The following is an 18,023-nucleotide window of genomic DNA, read 5'->3' on the forward strand; positions in this document are numbered from 1 at the left end:
CAGTTCAGTACAGTTCCTGAAAGACCTGCCCAGTTCTCCAGTCGTTTGAGTAATATGTTGTGGTCAACTGTATCAAATGCTGCACTGAGATCCAGTAAAACTAGGACTGACATTTTTCCACTGTCTGTATTCAGACATATGTCATTAAACACTTTGGTCAGAGCGGTTTCAGTGCTGTGGTTCTGTCTAAAACCTGACTGGAAGGCATCATAGCAGTTATTCTGTTTTAAGAAGTAACTGAGCTGTTGAGAAACTGCTTTTTCAATGATCTTACTTAAAAATGGGAGATTTGAGATCGGCCTGTAGTTGTTCATTTGTGTCTTGTCAAGATTGTCCTTTTTCAGTATAGGTTTGATTACAGCAGTTTTTAGTGGTTCCGGAAACACACCTGATATTAAAGAAAAGTTGACAATCTGTAATAGGTCTGACTCTAAAGTCTTTGAGACCTTTTTGAAAAAACTTGTTGGCAGGACATCTAAACAGCAGGAGGAGGAGTTCAGTTGACCTAAGATGTCCTCCAGGTCTTTGCTGTTAATAGGGTCAAACTGTTTCATGGTGTTTAAACAGTTTTTCGGTGGACACAGTACATAGTCTGGATCTGCTGTTGATGTACCAATTGCTTGTCTAATCTTTTGGATTTTGTCTGTGAAGAATTTGGCAAAGTCATTGCAGGCCATGGTTGAATGAAGTTCAGCTGCCACTGGCACAGGAGGGTTTGTTAGCCTGTCAACTGTAGAAAATAAGACCCGAGCATTATGGCTGTTTTTAGTGATGATGTCAGAGAAGTAGGACCTTCTTGCACTCCTCAGTTGTAAATTATAATTGTGAAGTTTCTCTTTATAGATGTCATAGTGAACCTGGAGGTTTGTTTTTCTCCCTCTGCGCTCAGCTTTCCTACACTCTCTTTTTTCATTTTTCACTAGTGTGGAGTTTCTCCATGGAGACTTTTTCCTTCCAGAGATAACCTTCACCTTAATGGGAGCAATTGTATCCATTACATTTAACATTTTTAAATTGAAGCTATTGACGAGCTCATTGACTGAACCTCTGGACAGGTCAGGGCCCTATTTCAGGAAGCCGGTTTAGTGCAAACTCTGAGTAAGTATACCCTTAGTTAACGAAAACTCTGGGTTTTCGGTTTCACAAAGCGAGTTTAGATTAATTCTGAGTGAGTTACTATGACGACACACTCCGTGAAGCTAACCTACTCCCTAGCAGGTTTACTTCAACTAACCCTGACGTTCTCCGCCTCTTTGTCGGAAACCTGACTGTAGGAAGTGTCAGACATGGCGTGTCCCTTCCTTGAAGAGCCAGTAGATGTTGAAGCCCAAATTCTCCGCAGAGCTCTCCGCCGGGAGAGAGTGATTAGAGCGCGTTTGGACATTTTATCATTTCCTGATGATTTCCTGTGTGAACGTTACTATTTTTCAGCACAATCTACAATTTATTTGAATAACATCCTCAGGCCTAATATTGCTCATGTGACACATCGTGGACATCCTCTCAGTTCTGTACATATTATTTGTATCGCACTTCGGTTTTTTGCAAACGGGAGCTTTCTGTATAATATTGGTGACGCTGAGCACGTTTCCAAGGCTACCGTCTGTCGGGCAGTCAGGAATGTTACAGTTGCACTGAAACGTCTCCTGTACTCGTTTGTGGTGTTCCCCGGTCATAGACCCACAAGATTCATCAAAGAGGGATTCCACAAAATTGCAGGTAGCAGGATGAACAAAACTTAATTCATGATGTGGTGATACTTGAACTACTACTTAAATTTTACATTTATTTTCACGGTTCCCAGGCGTGATTGGCTGTATAGATGGCACTCACATTCCAATCATTGCTCCTTCAGTAAATGAAGGAGACTATGTGAACAGGAAGTCTTTCCACAGCATTAATGTACAGGTACATAGTTCCCTGTAGCATTTCAAACTAACAAATTATTTCATTATTAGTAATGGATGCTAATTTGCGTTCTCTGCACTGTGAAGATCATATGTGATGCTGCCAACATTATCACAAATGTGGAAGCCAAGTGGCCAGGCTCTGTGAGTGGTGGTGGTGGAGGACCCCCACCTGTTTTTCGGGCCTCCGCTTTTTTTCTAGTGGCCATAACGGGTCACATTTGAGCATACAGAGTAAGCAAATATGTACTTGTAATGTGCTCAGATAATTTCAATAAGTGCTTACAGAGAGGTAATTAATGTAGCCTCTAACTGCAATTGATTTACATCGGACAAACAGACCAAGCACTATGGCTCATAATACAATTACACCTTACCTGTTTGGACTATATTTTTATATTTCATTTTTACTTGCTGCCAGGAACGTTTGGGGCCTGTTGGGTTGCACCTGCGCTCACATCACATCACAAAATCAAATGTATGAAATAAAAAATAAAAAATAATAAAATAACGTGTTAAATGGGTGGAAATCCCTAGATCAATGTTTAAATTAACACTCACGCATTGACTCTGTCGGCTATGTTTTGCCATGCATGCTCCCTTTCTTTTGCAGCTGAGGCTGTGTTACTTTTTTTCTGCAAAATTTGCATGTTATCGGCATATGCTGCCATCAGAATTTCGGCCTCAAGCGCTGTAAAATGCATTGACCGCGCCTTCTTTCCCTCCGTCTCCATGGTGACTCGCTTAATCTGTGCTCCACTAATCAGGGCTTTATGTATCCTCGTGCGCGCGCTTAATTTGGGGTTAAAGCAACTCCGCGTTGATTGAACTAATTGTTATCAGCCTTTCTGAAACCGAATATTCCGAGTTGGACAGTTCGGGGTTACTCAACCCTGAGTATCGTTTTTCCACTCTGAGTTTTCTAAACCGGCTTCCTGAAATAGGGCCCAGGTGTTAATGGGAAGACCTGGTTAAAGATCTCACTACTGTCTTCAGTTATACACCGTTTTGTGATCACTGCTGTTGATATATTTGTGTGGGCTGAGATTTTACTTTCAAAGAAAACACAGTAATGATCAGACAGGCCCACATCAGACACAGTAATGTTTGAAATGCTCAGGCTCTTGGAGATCAGTAGGTCAAGAGTGTGTCCTCTATCATGTGTGGCCTCTGTTACATGCTGAGTCAGCCCAAAGTTGCCCAGAGTGTTACTCTGGTCTTTAGTCCCTTTGTCCTGAGGGTTGTTCACATGGATGTTAAAATCCCCAACAATAATTACACAGTCGAAATCAACACAGATCACAGCCAGCAGTTCACTGAGGTCATTAAAAAAGTCTGTGCAGTATTTGGGAGGCCTGTAAACATTAAGAAACACAATTTTGGATGGGGCCTTCAGCTGTAAAGCCACATATTCAAAAGACTGAAAACTTCCAGGAGATAGCTGCTTACATTGAAATGATTCATTAAATAAGACAGCAACCCCTCCTCCTCTCCTGCTCACCCTGGCCTCACTGATAAAACTGTAGTTAGGAGGGGTCGTCTCGATGAGAACAGCTCCACTGTTACTTTGGTCCAACCAAGTTTCAGTTAAAAACATAAAATCAAGGCTGTGCTCAGTGATTAAATCATTAATTAAAAATGTTTTCCCAGCTAAAGATCTAACGTTTAATAAAGCCAACTTAAGTGTTTTAGAGGCATTACTTGTCCCCTCGTGTTTGGGAGCAGTCTGTGGCACAAGGTATGTTTACTATATTTAAAGATCTTTTAGAGTGCAGCTCTCTGTGTTTTGACCAGGCCACATGTCTCCTCCTGTCACCTGAAAGTACAGAGATTTTAAAACCTTCTAGTAAACAGGGTCCCAGCTTCTCCTGGAAAAAGTCACCACTGCCATAATCCTTGCAGCTCGGACCCTCCACACATCACACATCAGACTGCAGAGACAAAGCATGAAGGTGGTAAGGAGGAACTAAGGGGGGCGTGGCTGGGCAATGTGACTTCAATCGCTCTGTTGAGGGTGGGGCTCAATGGCGAACCTTTGGCTGCTCTGGTGGGGGGTTTATGGGGGACAAAAAGGGATTGGGTCGGGGGGGTAGATCTGAGCCCAGCATTGACCTGCTCCATCATCTCCTCAGTGAATTTCAGGTGTGGGGAGGAGGGAGAAAGGGAGGGGGAGGAGGGTGATGGGGGTGATGGCCTGTCAGGGGTTTGGGGGACTGGGGAAGATCGTGGTCCCTGGTCCTGGTCCTGGTCGTTGGTGTTGTTGAGAGAGTTGGAGGCAAATAGGGACCCCTCTTCTTGCCTCAGATGTCTCTCCTTTCTGAGGCTCTTCCCGGGTGGGGGCAGATGGAGCTGCTCCTCAAGGTTTCTGCTGGGCTTTGTCTGTTCTTGGAGTACTGTTTGTTCCTCTTTATGAGATAACTCCTCGTTTATCTCATCCTTGGCACCAAGCACAGATGAATGACGTATGGAATAAAACAAGTTGGAGGTGAACAGTTTCACCCCTGACTTGTTAAAATTAAATCCATTTTCTTTAAACAGATGCCTGCGTTCCCAAAAAAATATTAAAGGATTACTCAATATCAAATGTCAGGTAATACATATTAAAGTGCTACTAGTATTTAATTTAAAAAAAAAGTGCTCTGGAGTGACGCTTGCTCTAATCTTTGAGATGATGCTCTCTGTCATGTCTTCAGTAGGGATGGGTATGGTTTAGGTTTTATCCGATACCAGTACCAAACCGGTACTTTTGAAACGGTGCCGGTGCTTAAACTGTGCTCGAACCGGTGCTTAAAGAATGGAGAACACACACTTTGTCCAAAAACCTCTCATGTTTAGCTGTTTTATTGTAAAAAGATAACAATGTTAGCCTTTTCTGCAGCTATGGGGCATATATGGTATCACTCTTGGCTGGAAGCAGTGCTTAAACAATGGAAAAAAAACCCACAAACTTTATCTCTGTGAAGGTTCTCAGTCATCCAGGTCATCGTAGTCAAAGGAGCTTGCAAAGAAAAGCATCTGGACTTCTTTAAGTTGCTTGAAGACGTTTCACCTCTCATCCGAGAAGCTTCTTCAGTTCTAAGGTCAAATGGTGGAGAGTCCCAGATATAAACCTAGTGGGAGTGACCCCCCCACAGAGGGACAAAAGGACCCCCTGATGATCCTCTAATCGCCTGAGCCAAGGTGGGAAACTGGGCGTGGGTCCCAATCAGCCAGAGTTTCGGGTGTGTTCATTGTGAAACCTGGCCCCACCTTATCATGCGAATTCCTGAGGTCAGATGGCCCAGGATGTGAGTGGGCGTTAAGGCGTCTGGGAAGGGATCTCAAAACTGGATTATAGATGGCAGAGAGTTGGTGTCGTAAACCCCCGCCTCTGTTCTTTTTTTTTTTTTTTTTTTTTTTCTGCCTGTCCCATTTGGTTCTTTAGCCATCAGAATTGTTGTCTGAAGACCAACAAGGATACCCAATGGATTTACTTTGCCAAATGGATCATCGTGGCATTGCCGTATTGGTCCATTTGGTCGATCTTTGTTTTTATTATTTATTATATTTTATTTTCAGATGTTACAGACGGGACAGACATGAGTGAGGGATAGGAAAGGGAGAAAGAAAGAGGAAGGAAAGGAAAAACAGAAGGGGAGAGGGACAGTGAGAAAGGGGGGGAGAAAAAAAATCTCCTGGATCACCTGTTGAGAGAAGAATAGAAAACAAGCAAAAAAAACAAAAAAACAAACAAAAACAAAGCAACATACTAAACACAACACCATCGCATTAACCTAGCTAAGTGTAAACAGCAGTAAATACTAAATATTCAATGTTGTTGTGCAGCACGCAGGACAGATGTGCTTCGAAGTAGCAGCCAAGAAAGGTGTAATTTGGGTCTACGAGCAGTGAACACCTGTGTGTATACCTGTGTGGATCAGCGCGCTTGTATTCCAAAGGTTTCTCCATGTAATGATCTGCTAGGGAGTGTGGGGGGGCCACAGCCCCGTCCTCCAGGGTGTGAAGCGGGTATGGAGGAGATCAAAACTCTAGACATCCAGAGGCCCCCAGAACACAAGAGACCATGGAAGACCAACAGAGGGGCAGCCGCGCCACTGTTCCAGTAAGAGCTGAGGAGAGTCCCAGATGAGGGTCCACTCAGCAGCCGCGGAGCAGAAGCCAGGGGGAGTTGCAGTGACGCGCCCATGAGCTCCGCCGGCCCCCAGCTGCGCCTGAGTGACCGAGCCCCAGGCCGAGAGGCCGGGGGCACCCCACCTCCGAAGGGGCCCGAGCGAGCCCCAGGCTCCAGGCCCCGACAAGCGGCCGCCAAGGAGTGAGCCGGTGTGTACCTGGACGCCCACCCCCAGACACAAAGAACCACCAACGCACCGACACCTGAGGGAGTCCGCCACTGGCAGGGGAAGTGGTGGTGGGTGGAGATAGGCCTCCAAACCTTGGAGGGCCTGAGGTGTCCCCAGAGAGGTGGCGTCTGATACCCAACCTGACATATAGACACAGACATACAGGCACACACAGACACAAACATCCATTCCCCCCCTCATGCTCTCATATGCACTTACTCCACACTCAACCAACGTGGAGACAGACATAAAGAGACGCTGTACACACAGTCACACTCCCCAAGCGTACTCTACAAACCGGGTCTAGGTCAGTTCTCAGAACTCAGGAAGTTCCCTCCAAAAGTTCACCTTATATGGCCTCCAGATGTTTCCACTCAGCCCAGCACTCAGAGACAACAGTGTGTGTGTGTGGTGTGTATCTCTATTCGTGTCTATTGTGTGTGTATGTCAAACAGAGAGCATGTCCTGAGCCGACCCCACAGTTCTCCATGAGTGTGTGCGTGTCCTACATGACTATGTAAGTGCGTGTAGTGTGGACTTAAATGTGTGTACTCTGTGTAATTGTGGGTTTAGGCCAAAGAAAGTTGAGTGTCCTTATCTGACTTACTGGGTCCGCCTGGAGCTACAGCTATTGCTGGTAGAGAATTACCTTGTAGCCGATTTACTAAGAATGATATGATGAATGATACAATGATATATTGCTGATAAACTGATGCAGACTAATGAAGTAATAATGAAATAATAACAGTGCATGTAAATGATATCAGTGAGATTAAAATAACATACTTTATCCTATCAACTCCTTTGAAACAATGTAAGACATTCAACATAATACAGGTCAATCCAACAGATCTAATGATTTTCACACTCTTTAAAGTCAGAGGTCTAAGGCAAACTAAAACTACATACTGATCACCCCCTCTATATTAAGGGTATAATATGATCTACAACAGTATCCTAATGCAACTACTTTGATCTCACATATAAGGTAACATATGATAACAAAATAATCTCACACCCCCTCCAGGGGCAAGGGTACCTAGACCCGGTTTGTAGAGTACGCTTGGGGAGTGTGACTGTGTGTACAGCGTCTCTTTATGTCTGTCTCCACGTTGGTTGAGTGTGGAGCGAGTGCATATGAGAGCATGAGGGGGGGAATGGATGTTTGTGTCTGTGTGTGCCTGTATGTCTGTGTCTATATGTCAGGTTGGGTATCAGACGCCACCTCTCTGGGGACACCTCAGGCCCTCCAAGGTTTGGAGGCCTATCTCCACCCACCACCACTTCCCCTGCCAGTGGCGGACTCCCTCAGGTGTCGGTGCGTTGGTGGTTCTTTGTGTCTGGGGGTGGGCGTCCAGGTACACACCGGCTCACTCCTTGGCGGCCGCTTGTCGGGGCCTGGAGCCTGGGGCTCGCTCGGGCCCCTTCGGAGGTGGGGTGCCCCCGGCCTCTCGGCCTGGGGCTCGGTCACTCAGGCGCAGCTGGGGGCCGGCGGAGCTCATGGGCGCGTCACTGCAACTCCCCCTGGCTTCTGCTCCGCGGCTGCTGAGTGGACCCTCATCTGGGACTCTCCTCAGCTCTTACTGGAACAGTGGCGCGGCTGCCCCTCTGTTGGTCTTCCATGGTCTCTTGTGTTCTGGGGGCCTCTGGATGTCTAGAGTTTTGATCTCCTCCATACCCGCTTCACACCCTGGAGGACGGGGCTGTGGCCCCCCCACACTCCCTAGCAGATCATTACATGGAGAAACCTTTGGAATACAAGCGCGCTGATCCACACAGGTATACACACAGGTGTTCACTGCTCGTAGACCCAAATTACACCTTTCTTGGCTGCTACTTCGAAGCACATCTGTCCTGCGTGCTGCACAACAACATTGAATATTTAGTATTTACTGCTGTTTACACTTAGCTAGGTTAATGCGATGGTGTTGTGTTTAGTATGTTGCTTTGTTTTTGTTTGTTTTTTTGTTTTTTTTGCTTGTTTTCTATTCTTCTCTCAACAGGTGATCCAGGAGATTTTTTTTCTCCCCCCCTTTCTCACTGTCCCTCTCCCCTTCTGTTTTTCCTTTCCTTCCTCTTTCTTTCTCCCTTTCCTATCCCTCACTCATGTCTGTCCCGTCTGTAACATCTGAAAATAAAATATAATAAATAATAAAAACAAAGATCGACCAAATGGACCAATACGGCAATGCCACGATGATCCATTTGGCAAAGTAAATCCATTGGGTATCCTTGTTGGTCTTCAGACAACAATTCTGATGGCTAAAGAACCAAATGGGACAGGCAGAAAAAAAAAAAAAAAAAAAAAAAAGAACAGAGGCGGGGGTTTACGACACCAACTCTCTGCCATCTATAATCCAGTTTTGAGATCCCTTCCCAGACGCCTTAACGCCCACTCACATCCTGGGCCATCTGACCTCAGGAATTCGCATGATAAGGTGGGGCCAGGTTTCACAATGAACACACCCGAAACTCTGGCTGATTGGGACCCACGCCCAGTTTCCCACCTTGGCTCAGGCGATTAGAGGATCATCAGGGGGTCCTTTTGTCCCTCTGTGGGGGGGTCACTCCCACTAGGTTTATATCTGGGACTCTCCACCATTTGACCTTAGAACTGAAGAAGCTTCTCGGATGAGAGGTGAAACGTCTTCAAGCAACTTAAAGAAGTCCAGACGCTTTTCTTTGCAAGCTCCTTTGACTACGATGACCTGGATGACTGAGAACCTTCACAGAGATAAAGTTTGTGGGTTTTTTTTCCATTGTTTAAGCACTGCTTCCAGCCAAGAGTGATACCATATATGCCCCATAGCTGCAGAAAAGGCTAACATTGTTATCTTTTTACAATAAAACAGCTAAACATGAGAGGTTTTTGGACAAAGTGTGTGTTCTCCATTCTTTAAGCACCGGTTCGAGCACAGTTTAAGCACCGGCACCGTTTCAAAAGTACCGGTTTGGTACTGGTATCGGATAAAACCTAAACCATACCCATCCCTACTGAAGACATGACAGAGAGCATCATCTCAAAGATTAGAGCAAGCGTCACTCCAGAGCACTTTTTTTTTAAATTAAATACTAGTAGCACTTTAATATGTATTACCTGACATTTGATATTGAGTAATCCTTTAATATTTTTTTGGGAACGCAGGCATCTGTTTAAAGAAAATGGATTTAATTTTAACAAGTCAGGGGTGAAACTGTTCACCTCCAACTTGTTTTATTCCATACGTCATTCATCTGTGCTTGGTGCCAAGGATGAGATAAACGAGGAGTTATCTCATAAAGAGGAACAAACAGTACTCCAAGAACAGACAAAGCCCAGCAGAAACCTTGAGGAGCAGCTCCATCTGCCCCCACCCGGGAAGAGCCTCAGAAAGGAGAGACATCTGAGGCAAATAGAGGGGTCCCTATTTGCCTCCAACTCTCTCAACACCAACGACCAGGACCAGGGACCACGATCTTCCCCAGTCCCCCAAACCCCTGACAGGCCATCACCCCCATCACCCTCCTCCCCCTCCCTTTCTCCCTCCTCCCCACACCTGAAATTCACTGAGGAGATGATGGAGCAGGTCAATGCTGGGCTCAGATCTACCCCCCCGACCCAATCCCTTTTTGTCCCCCATAAACCCCCCACCAGAGCAGCCAAAGGTTCGCCATTGAGCCCCACCCTCAACAGAGCGATTGAAGTCACATTGCCCAGCCACGCCCCCCTTAGTTCCTCCTTACCACCTTCATGCTTTGTCTCCGCAGTCTGATGTGTGATGTGTGGAGGGTCCGAGCTGCGAGGATTATGGCAGTGGTGACTTTTTCCAGGAGAAGCTGGGACCCTGTTTACTAGAAGGTTTTAAAATCTCTGTACTTTCAGGTGACAGAAGGAGACACGCGGGGGTTTATCTTTCCAAAGGAATTTGGAAATGTATGAATCCAGAGATTTGAACCAATCTTGTGATGGTTTGTTAGGGATCATCAAAAATAAGTAATTTATTTTTGGCAAGATCATCATTTTTATAGTGGCGACCCTTCCCATGAGTGATATGGGTAAAGATTTCCATCTAGTCAGATCGCCTTCTACTTTCTTTAGAAGTGGGATGTGGTTTAATTTAGTTAGGTCTGAAAGCTTAGGAGAGACATTAATACCTAAATATTTAATATTTCCGGATTGCAGTGGGGCAGAGGAAGAATTATGGAAGGAGCAGTTAATGGGGAGAGCTGTAGATTTTGGCCAGTTAATTGAATAACCTGAAACTCTTGAAAACCAGTTCATTAAAGTAATTACCTCAGAGAGGTTGGTTTGTGTGTTTTGCAGAAAAAGCAACACATCATCCGCATAGAGACTGATTTTATGTTCTATGTTCTTACATTTTATGCCCTTAATTGTTGTAGCCTGTCTAAATGCTGCTGCTAGAGGTTCGATAAAAATTGCAAAAAGTGAAGGGGAGAGTGGGCATCCCTGTCTGGTTCCCCTCAGGAGACAGAAGCTGGAGGATGTCTGGTCATTTGTTCTGATACGAGCTGTTGGGGAATTGTATAATATTCTTATCCAGTTTATGAAAGAGTTTCCAAAACCAAATTTGTGTAAAGTTGCGAATAACAATTTCCAGTTAACTCTGTCAAATGCTTTTTCTGCATCTAGAGATAATATTATGGTTTCGATGTTTTTATCGTATGAGTAGTCTATTAAATTAAGTAATCTACGAGTGTTTGTTGAGGAGTGCCGACCTTTTATGAAACCATTTTGGTCAGGATGAATTAAGAGGGGGGTCATTTTCTCTAATCTCTTTGAGAGAGCTTTGCAGATTATTTTAAGGTCTACATTTAAAAGAGAAATTGGACGATAGCTTGAGGGAAATAAAGGGTCTTTGCCTGGTTTTAGCAGGAGACTAATGTTGGCAGAATTCATATTTGGTGGTAGTCTGCCATTTTCCTCGATTTCCTGCAACATGCCATGGAATACTGGTGCCAAAATTGTCCAGAATTCTTTGTAGAATTCTGCAGGGAAGCCGTCTGGACCTGGAGCCTTATTATTGGGCATACTTATCAGGGCTTCCTGGAGTTCACTTGGCGTCAGTGGCGAATCCAGTTCCATTGCTTGACTGTCTAGTAATTTTGGAAGAGTTACGTTGTCAAGAAACAGATCAATTTCATTTTTAGATGGGTTTATTTGTGGTGAGTATAAAGTTTCATAGAAATCCCTAAAAATGTTGTTTATTCTTCCAGGATCATATATTGTGTTCCCCGATAAATCTTTAGCAGCACATATAGTTGTTTTTTCTTTATTTATTTTTAGCTGGTTAGCTAGAAATCGACCTGATTTGTTACTGTGTTCAAAATTCTGCAAGCGTAGTCTTTGTATAAGGAATTGTGTTTTTTTTTATTAATAATTTCATTTAATTCTAGTTTTGTTTTGCGTATTTTGTTCAATGTTTCCTGATCTTGGTTGCACGCGTAGGCTTCTTCTAGTGATTTGATGTTTTTTTCTAATTCCTGAATATTTTTGTTTTCTTCTTTCTTTTTGTGTGATGAGAAAGAAATTATTTTACCTCTCATCACAGCTTTCCCTGCTTCCCATAGAACAGAAGCAGATATTCCGGGAGTGTCATTAAAGTCTAAATATGAAGTCCATTCCTTTTTAAAATATTTAATAAAGTCTTCATCTTTAAGTAGTGATATATTAAATCTCCAGTTTTTTCTTGGCGTAGTGTTATTCTTGTGCATTAGTGTTAAAGATACAGGAGCATGATCGCTGACAGCTATAGGATGAATCTCAGTGTCTGAAATGTCACACAGCAGTGAGCTGCTGACCAAAAAATAATCCAGACGAGAGTAAGAGTGATGAACATGCGAGAAAAAAGTATATTCCTTACTGGTGGGGTGAAGAGAGCGCCATGCATCGCAAAGACTAAAGTCGCTCATATACTGTTTGATTATATTTGTGGACTGCCAATTGCGCTGAGTTCCTGTTGTGTTGAGCCTATCCATGTCTTCATTTAGTCCAAGGTTGAGGTCACCGCCAAGAATGAGTGTGCAATCAAGGTGTTCAGAGAGTGCACTAAAAAATCCGTGGAAGAATGAGGGTTCATCAACATTTGGACCGTATATACTGACAATACATAGTTTTTTGTTCAATATTGATAGTTTAATAATTAGAAATCTACCCTCTGGATCTATAACTGTATCGAGTACTGTAAAATTAAAATTTTTATGTATTAAAATTGCTACTCCCCGTTGTCTAGAATTATAACAGGCTGCAAACACGTTAGGAAACTCAGGTGTTTTAAGTTCGTTTAAACCTGTGACAGGTTTATGATTTTCTTGTAATAAAACAACATCTGCCTGTAGTTTTTTAAGCTGGTTAAATATCTTTAACCTCTTTCCTCTGGTGCCAGCTCCATTTACATTCCATGTGACAAACCTCAGCATGCCCATAATTGTCTGTGTATGTCTAATGATGTACGCTGGGTGTTTCGTTTAGACAGGTGGAGAGAATGTGGAAACATCCCTTGTTTGTAAATAGAAAGAGAAAAAGAAGTGTGGTGAGAGGTTCCATAAGTCTGACTATGTGTGTGAATATTCACTAATATGAACAAGCGTGGCTTGCTTATGTGTCCTGCAAGTCTGTGCGTGCTGTGAGGCTGTTGTGAATGTGCTGCCGTTGAGCTGATGTGTTTGCGTGATCGTGGTGTGAAAATATGGAGAAATAGAGGGTGTTGTTTGTAGGTGAGTGGGGAAGTAGGTGACCACAGCAGTGAAAGACAAGAGAAAGAAACCACATGAACTGTGAGTAACAACAACAAAAAAGAAATGAAACGGAAACATTCCAATTAAAGCAATGACGGAGGGTGACGGTGTTATATCTGCTATGACATCATATTGATATTACTAGGTTAAACCCATGTTAAAAGAGAAAGTGTGAATGAATAAGAAAAGAGTGTAGCGGGTTCTTATCTGGAGTGCAGTCAATATAACCACGGTGTGGTGCCGGGGTCGCGGTAGAGCTGTCCGTCCATGTAGAGCCGGTCCACGGCGATGACAGCACGGGAGCCTTTCTGGATGAAGCTACGTCGAACTGGGAACAGGACCTTGCATCGTTCCAGGATCTCTTTGGGGAACTGGTCGTTCACGCTGAAGTCCGTTCCTTTCAGCTCTCTGCCGCGACTCTTCACCTGTTCCTTCTGTTTGAATTGACCGAATTTGGCCACAATAGGCCGTGGTCTCCCGGTCCGCGACCGCGCGCCCCCCAAGCGATGTACTCTATCGAAGTTGATGTTCTTTACGGTGTCCTCCGGCAGCTTCAGGTGGATTTTAATGAAGTTTTTCACCGTTGCCTCTGCGTCCTCTCCGGCAGTTTCTGGAATAACAGAAAACACAAGATTATCTCTCATGCTACGGGCTTGTAGATCTATAACGGACTCTTTTATTTTTTTATTTTCAATGTTTAGTTGGGTCACGTTATCGGTGAGAGATTTGACCGACTCCCGTAGCGTGGCATTTTCAGCGGCAAGCGTTTCCACCTGCTGCTGGCTGAATTCCAGGGATTCTCTCAGAGATTTAAATTCCCGGTGTAAAATCTCCACCAGGGACAGCCTCGCATCGAAACTGGACAATCGCTTGTCGATTGACTCCAGGATGTCTGCGATGTCTTTGCCGGCAGGCGATGTTGTACCGGGGGAGTCTGCGATATCTCTTCGATGACGGCGTCTCAATTTTGGCCGGGGAAGATGCACTCTGGGCCTTCTTCATTACTAAATCTTGAAAACAGCGGTCGATGTAATCTTGGAGAGCGTCTAAACTCTCCCCGTTGTCCTCCAGGGTGTTAGAGATGATAAAACAGATGTTGTTAGTTATATGACAATTGAGTACATTTGGTAATACTGAAGCTTGAAAAACCTTTGTTAAACTCTATGCTACCATTTGCTTTTTCTCCGCCAAAATCTCCGGCGTCTGACGTCACCTACAACATGGGTCGCTTACCATACCCGTCACTTCCCTCTCGGAGATCTCTGTCCGCCTCTGTTCAAAGATGGTCGCTCACAGTGGACATAGATGTCTTCTTTCACTCCTCTTTCAAACCATCTGTCCTCTCTGTCCAAAATGTGAACATTGGCATCCTCGAAAGAGTGTCCTTTATCCTTAAGATGCAGATGGACTGCTGAGTCTTGTCCTGTGGAGGTGGCTCTTCTGTGTTGTGCCATGCGCTTGTGAAGTGGCTGTTTGGTCTCTCCAATGTAGAGGTCTGAGCATTCCTCGCTGCACTGTACAGCATACACCACATTGTTAAGTTTGTGTTTTGGCGTTTTGAGCGTGTACACGCTCAGACAGAAACTGGTTCACCCGAAAGACAAAACGCCAAAACAGCTACTCCTGTTTAATGTTTTACGGTCTCATTTCACTCATTAGATAAAAAAACCGTAACCCCTGAAAACTGACCCAATCAGAGTTGATGTCACAGCTCCAGGGTGCCGGCATATCAAATGCTCGTGCACTGCAGTGTTGCTGTCAAAGATGGAAAGCAGTCTGCATTTAACTTTGTTTTTTCTTTGTTTTTGTTTTCTGTGAAATGCTTTCAGATTTTTAACAATTCTTAGTTTCCATTTTCTGCCATTTCGCCGTTTGTGCAGCGTTCTTTTTCGTTAGCGTTAAGTGTAGTCTTTACAGACGATGTCGATGATACTGTCCCAATAGTTTCCTGTAGTATACTGCACTTACAAAAATACTTTTATGTATTAGTATTAAGACGTGCTGACAATAAAATTATATGTCAAAAAACGTTTTATAGTCAACATCATTGATTATGTCAACGAATCGTTGCAGCACTAATGAACAGAAGAAACCTGCATCAGGGCTCTTTAAGCTCACACTGTAAAAAATAAAGAAATAAGAGGCTAATACTAATAAGGGAGTAAGAAAACCTTTAAAATTGATCAAAATACAGTTATACACCCCTCCTTCTTTGAAATGTAAACATTTTCCAAAGCTATCCAGTGATTTGGTGGGCTGCTTTTGGCCCACAGGCTCTATGTTTGACACCTCCGCTATGAACCTTTTCTTCAGGCAGTAAAGGGATTTTAGGAGCAGAGGGCAATATTCAGATACTTTTCATTCTTGAACTTAATGTCTTGTTTTCATTGTATGATAATCATGATTGGAAAAGGCTAATGGGTAATATACATGTAATATGTTAAATGTTGCAAGGTATGGGCAACATTTTAAACTGTTTTAATGCAAGCACCTTTCAATCTTTCTCTGCAAGGCACAACCTATGAGTTACACTCTTGCTACTTGATGCAGAGTTACACACGTCACTAACTAATGTTCTGTTTGTGCGTCTGGATGAAGAATGAAGCGGCGACCCCTGACTCTAGCTTCTGCTGGAGCCGATAACATGAAGATGGACTTCTCCCAGTCAGAGGTAAGAAACAACGTTTGAGTTTGTGTGACTGTGTTAGTTCTGCACTCGCAGGCCTTGCTAGCTCAGAGACTTATCACTGTGAACAAAAGCAAGACAGTCAGAGCTCAATCGGTTTTTAGTTGCAAGTGAAGTCCGATCAGGATCTTGGAGCTCCAAGCTCCTCACCTGATCCCAGCCAACTTCAAACTCCAGCCTTCCCTTACAGCCTTTTTTTTTTTTTTTTCTTTTCAGTGAAAGCACAAACACCCCATTGTAAAACCCATATGGTGTGTCATAAAAGCTAAGGCACTGTGTGTGTGTGCATACATGTGCATGTGAGTGCGTGTGTATGTGTGTTTGTATACGTGACTTCCTGGTTACAACCGTTTAACAACATCTCAAGTCATAAAAGGGGCATCTCCCGTCACCCCATATCTGACTTAACCCCGTTAATGGTCCACCATATACAAGCATAGGTGAGCCCACAAAGGGCAGGAAGTGAACATTCCTTACCAGATAAGGAAACCAGAACCTTATATGCAAGTGTGCCTGCAGTTGGAAACTATAGCTAAAAAGCTTGCCCCAAATTCCTACATTTAAGGCTTAACAGAAAAATATCTAATCATGCAGTTCAAGACAAGGGGTCCGTTCTTCGTACCTCGCTAAGTAAGTTAGCTGGATTTGATTGTTGACGATTTTGCGTGATCTTGGATCATTCGGTTCTCCGAAGCTCATCCGGGACTTGCTGTCATAGCAACAGATCCGTAAGCGTAAACCTGCTCGGGAGCAGGTTTACTTTATGCAAACAAGATTAGATCGCGGCCACTCAGGTATGTCCGCTTCATGTATACGAAAGCAACAGCGATATTTTACCACCGTTTTACCATAAATAAATATTATCAATGTAACTAAAGATAATGCAGTATTTGATTCTTTTATTGATTTCATACAGATACATACAGGTCATTTCCTAAAAAAAAAAGGGAAATGTACTATTAATCATTCTATTTCATGTATTTGATTATTACAGATGTAATTCATATTTTAGAGTAGTAATAGTAAATTACTTCGTGTAATCAAGATGAGAGACCACGGCTATAAAAGCGAAGGTGGATTTGGGAAGTCTGTCGCAGCCATGTCCTGTCCGTATACGCGAGCAACCCATTGCGGAAGGTGCAAGATTGATAAGGAGAGTTTTCAGAATTCCGCGTATATTGCGGGACAGACAGGATCCTTTAGCTCAGCGCGACAGTGTGCTCATAGAGAGATATCGATTTTCCCGTGAGGGTATTATTTACTTAACCAACTTGTTGACGAGGGGGTGCAGGACCACCACCTGTCTTTTTTTGCTCTGCCCTTTTCTTGGTTGCTGTTATGAACAAACAAACAGATTATTTCAGGGTCTCTTTTCAAGAGACTAAAAGCAATATAAGTGATAAATATTACCATTCTGTAGAATATTCTTATATTTCACTTTTACTTGTTCCCATGTTCTAGTGGGTCCTGTTGTGGCTCTAATGTGAAAGAGGATATAATGTAATATAATATAATATGATATAATGTAATATAATATAATAAATTTACCCTACTGCCTACTGGTGTTGGCCAGAGGGGCCGATGGCGCGATATGGCAGCCTCGCTTCTGTCAGTCTGCCGCAGGGCAGCTGTGGCTACAACCGTAGCTGCTTCCACCAGTGTGTGAATGTGAGAGTGAATGAATAGTGACATTGTAAAGCGCTTTGGGTGCCTTGAAAAGCGCTATATAAATCCAATCTATTATTATTATTATTATTATTATTATTATTATTATTAAATTACTTCCGAGTTTAATTTGTCAGCAACTTTCTGCCAGCCCTCTCTCCTTGCTTTTGCAGCCTTTGCAGTGTTCCCTTGCATTTTAATTAAACTCTGAAACTCCTGAAATCCCTCACTCAAGAGTTCTTGCTCTGCTGCCGAAAAATACCGAGCGCGCTCCTTCGACATTTTCGCCGACCAATCAGAGGGTTGCCGATCAATGTTTCTACTATCGATGCGTAGCCCCTTTTACGACACCCAGTGATCTCACATTACTTCATCCAGCTGTACTAATCGTCAACAACAGGTGTGGTCGGAGAACCGGAATAGCGAGCTCAAAGTTGGCGCGATGATTTGATCTTGGATGTGTCATTTGATCTTGGATGTAGTAAGCGAGGTACGAAGAACGGACCCCAAGTTTACAAATTTAAAGCACAACAATGACAACTTTTAACAAAATCACTCTAACAGACTGTTGCTTTTTTGTGCATGGTTGTACATGCCATTTTATCTGCTGGATAGCACTAACATCTGAGTCTACTGCATGCAGTTCTGCCCTTTGTTTCTGTTAGATAAACATCTGTATACAGTTGTGTG

At 43.5% G+C, this 18,023-nt stretch overlaps 1 protein-coding gene across 2 annotated transcripts in view; it reads left to right on the forward strand.

Annotated features, from left to right (window-relative positions):
* atf7ip2 (activating transcription factor 7 interacting protein 2) overlaps nucleotides 1-18,023 on the forward strand; it is a 35,065-nt gene that overhangs the window by 3,216 nt on the left and 13,826 nt on the right. For both annotated transcript variants that reach the window (XM_004560705.3, XM_004560704.3), the window contains exon 2: nucleotides 15,581-15,653. In XM_004560705.3, the coding sequence (XP_004560762.2) occupies nucleotides 15,582-15,653 (72 nt within the window). In that variant the 5' untranslated portion in view covers nucleotide 15,581. The remainder of the gene's footprint in view (nucleotides 1-15,580; nucleotides 15,654-18,023) is intronic.

This window comes from Maylandia zebra, linkage group LG4 (genome assembly GCF_041146795.1).
Source record: "Maylandia zebra isolate NMK-2024a linkage group LG4, Mzebra_GT3a, whole genome shotgun sequence".
NCBI classification, from domain to species: Eukaryota; Metazoa; Chordata; class Actinopteri; order Cichliformes; family Cichlidae; genus Maylandia; species Maylandia zebra.